The sequence below is a fragment of the Apteryx mantelli genome, unplaced genomic scaffold, assembly GCF_036417845.1.
Source record: "Apteryx mantelli isolate bAptMan1 unplaced genomic scaffold, bAptMan1.hap1 HAP1_SCAFFOLD_383, whole genome shotgun sequence".
NCBI classification, from domain to species: Eukaryota; Metazoa; Chordata; class Aves; order Apterygiformes; family Apterygidae; genus Apteryx; species Apteryx mantelli.
Genome location: NW_027118737.1, coordinates 13619 through 19522, shown reverse-complemented (window position 1 = coordinate 19522; position 5904 = coordinate 13619). Strand labels below are relative to the sequence as shown.

The following is a 5904-nucleotide window of genomic DNA, read 5'->3' as shown; positions in this document are numbered from 1 at the left end:
GGCAACCTGCGAGCCAAGGGCCTGTTCTCCAGAGCCCTGGAGTCTACGGGCAGGACCAACGCCAGCTTCAGCGTCCAGGTAAAAGGAAGCTGAGACGATTCTTAAGTGCAGCTCCCTCTGCTTATTTACATTCGCAATGCGGATCGTTTCATGGAAGGTGAACGAGGTGGTCAGAGGCAGAGCAGGAGCTGCCAGAAGCCCTGGCCGTAGGCTGTGCCGCAAGGTCCTAGGGACCATGACAGGCAGCTCTGCTCATGAACTAAGAGGCCGACCCTCTGTAGCCCTAACAGGGAAAAATGACCTCATGAATTAGTGATTTTTGGACTGAAGGGAATTCATTTCCCTTGCCCTGTGCTGCTTGCAGCTGCAGAGCAACTGACAGAAGCAGGAGCAAGTGCCCGAAAGAGGAGAATGCCTCCTGCCCTCTGCCGACACCAAGAGGACGAGTAGAACCTTAACATAGAATTCTGCATGAGCTCACTGCACTTTTTGCATCTTGACTGTTTTTCAGGAGCTTTCGGGCTCATCTTGCATTTCCTGCTGCTGAGCGTGATGTTTCCTCAGCGCTTTGTGCTCCAAGTTGTGGGCACTACTGCAAGGTAAAGCTGAGGGAGAATCTTTTCTTGCGAGTGGGGGGAGAAGTGTATGGGCGCAAGCACCGATTGGATGGTGGGCAGGAGAAAGAGGTGTGAATGATGTGCCTTCCGTCTCCAAAGAATCGCCTCTACTGCCATAGGCAGGAAGCACGGCCCTAGCTTTCCTTGGCACTGCTTCTCCTGTTCTGGAGTTAATCCTCCATCCCTAGCTGCTCAGTTCCAATGCTCGCCCTCCCGAATGCCCCATTGCCACCGCGGGTGAAAACTCGACCACTGGCTGGAGCTCGTGCGGGAGCAGGCCACTTCCCAAGTCAGGAATGGCAGCTGCAAGAGCTGCAGTCGCTACTGCTGCTCTGGAGTGTGCTTAGGAGCTGCAGAGCTGCAGCCAGCTTCAGCCTTCTTTTCCTCTGTGCTCCTCCATAGGCAAATGAAGGCTCGGAAGACGGTTCTGCTGGTGCTGCTTGCTCTGTTTTGCTGCCTTTTTGGTGAGTGTCTGTAGAGGCTGCAAGTAACGGTGGCTCTTTACGAGAGACGCAGTGCTTCCTTCTGCCTGGGTCCACGTAGACGGCTGTGGCCAGAGGAGCGCAAGTAGGAGCAGGAGGTCCCTGAGAGAGGGGTGGCCCGCTTGCACGTGCCTCCGAGCAAGGGGAGTGGGGATGGGAAGAGGGTGCCTTGCTTTTGCCCAGAGCTGAAGCCAGTTCTCCTAAGCCTGGGGAGAGGCAGTGGCTAGCCTGCCCTGTTCGCCCCACGAAGTGGAGAAGCTTCCTTCAGGAGAAAGGAGCATGTCCCGGGGAAGGACTCTTCATCTGTTCGGAGGCCCCTCTTCCATCGTTCTCTCTTGCCAAGAAGAAGAGTGGAGAGACAATGATGGCATGTGTGCCCGACCCTCGGAGTGGAGCAGGCAGCCCTGTGGAGGGAGGCAGCTGGTTAAGGTCTCACGAAGCGCTAAAAAAGCCCGGGAGATGCCCAGGGTTGGCTTGCCACCCTTCCCAAGTAGTCTGCAGCCTCAGAAGCGCTTGCATGCCTGAAGCACTGGAGCCCTGCTTGCACACAACTCTTCCGGCATGAGCAAGTTCCAAGTGTAAATAGAGCTTTGGTTTGTGACTGACAGGTGTTTACCACGTGGGGCTGCTTGATGGCGAAAGCATCTGGACGAGCAGAGCAGCATCGAAGGCCTGCATCTTCTCCTCTTTTAAAGCTGTCTGCCAGCAGGTGACCTTCTGAGTGCCTCAAATGAAAGCTGCTTCTGCCAGCCTTAGCTCAAGGGCATCAAGTGCGGCTTTGTTAAAAGTGCCTTTCTTTCGGGGGCTAGGGCAAGGTCCACGAGCCACATTGCCAGGTCTGTCAGGTGAAGGTGAATTGCTCTGGGCACCAGACATAGCAGAGAGCTGAACATGCTCCGCTGTTCTGCAGGTGTGGGTCTGTAAGTTTCTGCAAAGCACTGTGTTGCTTTTGAGATCTTGAGTCTTTTGGTTTGGCTCATTCTTTGCCCAGCCGTTCAACGTAGCAACCCCTAAAAAATAGGTGTGTGTGTGTCTGATTAAGCAAGCAACTTGATAGTAGAAGGGCTTTTTAAGAATCGATCTGTTGAATTGCAGGAAATTTCAAAGGCTAGATGCTTCTCGAATACCACACTAGGCAGTGTGAATTGTGTTCTCTTGCCTGGCAGTCTGTCGTGATCATTTCCCAGTGCATGATAGGGGAGTAGCGGAGTCCCCGGAGGCACGGTGTCTGTGCCTGTTTGCTTCCCGTTGCTGTAAAGGCCGTAGAGCTTCATTTCTGCAGTAGGCCTGTTAGTGTTTGGACTGAATGTTGCCTTTCTTGTCCCTCTAGGAGGAGTTTCCTCTCTCTGGCGTGCACGTGAAGACGCAGAGGTAAAAATGATTTCCTCTTGACTAGATGATGCTCTAGAGGAGCTCCAGTCCCGTCTCACACCATCTTCACGTGACACAATTCCCACAGCTCTTCCCCCACTGCCCTGTCTGCCTTTGCGCCTTGCCTTTCTCGCCGGTGGTCAGCTCTATGTCGAGGTGCCTTCGAGGCCTGGAGCAAGCCCTGCGTGAGCCCCTTAGCTAGGGCTGGGCTGTTGGAAGCTCCACCTTTCTGCTGCTTGACAAGGGGCATAGGGGTAGTCGCCATGCTGCAGCTGCTTCTGCAGCTCTCAGCCACTGATGGGAGTCCAGCCACCTGATGCTGCCAGTCACCTCAGGGAGCTTTGTTGCCTCTCTCCCATTCCCGTGGCATAGCAGCAGCCCGCCAGAACAGTGGTCTCTGTCTCTGTGGCGCACTTCTTCCAGGCAAGCGGATGAGGTGTTAGGAGCAGTACTCGGTGAAATCGAGACCCTCCAAGGACAGCTGCGTGAGCTCCAGGAAGTCCTTCACGCTCTGCGATGGAGCACAAAGGACATTGCCCGGCGCGCTCTCGGCGAAGCCCTGAAGCAGACTGAGCTCCCGGGCATGACAGGACAGGTAAGGGGCCATTGCAGGAGGCTCTCGTCAGAGATTTTTTTTCCGCAGCCCGGCACGTATGCTAGTAGGGTTCCCTGCCAGAGGCAGCAGAAAGGCTTGTGCTGCTGCAACAAGTAGGATGGGTCTCTGCAGTTGCTTCTTCTGTGGCTGCACGCTCCTTGCAGGGCAGCAGAGGGCCGCAAAGGGAGTTGCACTTGTCTTCAGCTCCTCTTCCTCTCAGTCTAGGTATCATCTCTGGTAACAAACTGGAAGGACAGTCCCTGCAGCCCCTATTTCCACCTGCTGCTGATGTGGCAGCCAGTTCTCCGGGAGACCTTGTAACGCAGCTGCCTGAGTGGCGCCTGGCAGCCTTGGGTTCACGTTGGCTTTGCTGACGCAGGGGCAAGCCGCTGTTCCAGCCAGGGTTCCTGCTCTCCTGCTCTGGGGAATGCAGTTGGAAAAGGGGCTGGGTCATAAGCGCTGTGGGCCATGAAGGCTCTCTCCTCGGCCGTTTGCTCGGCCTCCTACGACCCCTGTGCAGGCACTGTCAGCACAAGTGTTCTGCCCTAGAAAAGGTGTCCTTCAGCTCCAGGAGGAGCTCCTGCAAAGCAAGGAGGGAGCTGGTGGCGAGCCAGAGAGAGGCCGCTGCCAATGGCCTGCCCCTGTGCATTGTAAGAGGAAGAAAGACGTTCCCGCAACTTCAGCTTTCGGAGCGCTGGAGTGAGCAGCCCCGCTATTCTGATACTAGCCAATGAGAGCCGAGCAAACCTGGGAGCTTTTCAGGGAATTGCCAAGCTCCTTAGGGCAGAGTGCAACAGCCAAGTTCACCTTAGCTGGCCCAGTAGGGGAGCTGGCATGTGCCTCCTTGCCGCTAATACCTGCTCTCTTTTGTGTTCCTTGCCAGGATGCTCAGAAGTTAATCGATGAAGCACTGGAGAAGCTGGAATATAACCAAGTCCAGATGCCGGATTTTGCCCGCAAAGCATCAGGTGCGGCTCTAAAGGCACAGGAAGAAGCAAGCCAGGGCACCTCCTGTCTATGCTTAGGCCTATGTTAGCTTTCCTTTTCCACGGCCCATTAGCACAGCTGAACGAGTCCCTGCTGTGTGTTGCAGGGGGCTGACGCAAGGAAGACAGAGGTGACTATCACTGCTGGAGATCTAGGAAGACATAGTAGCATTTTTCAAGTTGACAGTGCAGTGCAAAGAGGCATCACGGTGGCAGTGTTCATTAGGACACAGCTATGCGGGCATCCCTTGGTTCCTCCTTGGGGAGCCCTATGTGGAGTCCATGGAAGTAAGAGTGGAGGGAAAGGAGGCAGGTAGCAGGGCTGCGACTGTTCACATACAAGACGGTTGTTCAAGAAGTCCTTTTCTCTCTGAGTCTGCCTGGCGTTCATGCATGTCAGGAACTGAAATAACTGTCGTAGGGGAGCGTCTCTGTTGCTTGTCTGAGGCCAGGTGCACAGCCTGCGTGGTTCCTGAGATGCTCCGGATAGATCACAGCCCTAGAAACAGATGCAGTCCTCGAGGGAAGGCAGGACTTGATGGGTGCATTCGTGTTTCAGGGGCTACCATCGTGCATTCCAAGACTTCTGCCTCCTTCCGCAATACCAAAGGAATACTCTACTGGGCTGGGCTGCCATTGCTGCACTCCATGAAGTCTCCTGAGGTTCTCCTTGAGGTAGGCCCAGCAAGAAACAGAGAGCAAGCAAGCTGGCGGGGGGGACCAAATGCACTGTTGAGAGTTTCCCTTTGCCACACGAACAGTGTGCATTGTTCTTCTTTCAGCCTGCAAATCAGCCGGGAAACTGCTGGTCTTTCGCCGGGAGTCAGGGTCATGTCTTCATCAAGCTGCCTAAAGCAATCTTTCCACGAGCTGTTACTCTGGAACATATTTCAGTGAGAGTGTCCCCTGGAGAAAACATCTCCAGTGCTCCAAAGGACTTTGCTGTCTATGTAAGCGGTTTCTAGAGTCGGGGGGTTGTGAGGAGCATTTCTAAGCCTTGCAGCAAGGGCAGCGGCGGGCGGGTGAATAGAGGTCCCGCAATGCCGGGAGGCTTCTCCCAGGCCTGTGACTTCCTCCGAGCCTGGAGAAGAAACAAATTGCTTTGAGTTACTCCATTTCCTTTACACTCCTTTCCTTTGTGGTGTGCACTTGAAGCAAAGCTTCCCATTTCGGGGGCCACGCGGTACTAAATGAGCCCTGAGTTACGGGAGTTGGCACACTGGCTCTGCCACGACTCCTCCCAAATAATGAAGCTTGCCCCTACTTGCTCTTTCCTCCTTGGTGCCAATTCTCTTTCCTGCACACCCAAAGTTGCTCTTCCCAACACTGCCACCTAGGCCTCATTCTGGCCGCTTCGTTAGTTCCCCTAGGGAAGCTGCGTCTTCCCACTGTGTACCTCACTCTCTTGTTTTCTCCCCCCCCGTCTTTGTGTAGGGGATGAAGGCAGAAAACGAGGAGCAGGGGCTGTTTCTAGGAGAGTTCACGTACATGGCTGCAGAACATGCCTTTGAGACTTTCCAGCTGAAGGTACGGTGAGGAAGAGGCAGGAGAAGCGTAGGAGAGGAGGAAGAGGAGGAGAAGTGTAGCTGGCAGGGGAGAAGCTCTAAGTAGTCAAAAGATAGAGAGGAAAAGACAGCTGCTTTCTTCTCATTTCAGAACGAGCGCTCTGACTCCATACAATACGTGAAGCTGGAGGTGCTGAGCAACTGGGGCCACCCGGAATACACATGCGTGTATCGACTGAGGGTCCACGGTGATGCGGTACCCACCGAAGAGGACTCTGCGTGGCACTCTGCTGGAAACAACAGAGTTCACTGAATAAAGCCTGCAAGATTTGAGCAGCGGTGGTGATG

General features: G+C 54.6%; 1 protein-coding gene across 1 annotated transcript; it reads left to right on the top strand.

The window, feature by feature from the left end:
• On the top strand, positions 1–5904 carry LOC136996412 (SUN domain-containing protein 3-like). The gene is made up of 11 exons (XM_067317334.1): positions 1–78; positions 512–599; positions 1020–1081; positions 1708–1808; positions 2430–2470; positions 2894–3065; positions 3949–4033; positions 4611–4726; positions 4834–5001; positions 5486–5578; positions 5708–5904. The coding sequence occupies exons 2-11, from the start codon at positions 553–555 to the stop codon at positions 5867–5869; spliced, it is 1047 nt and encodes a 348-aa protein (XP_067173435.1). The 5' UTR covers positions 1–78; positions 512–552; the 3' UTR covers positions 5870–5904.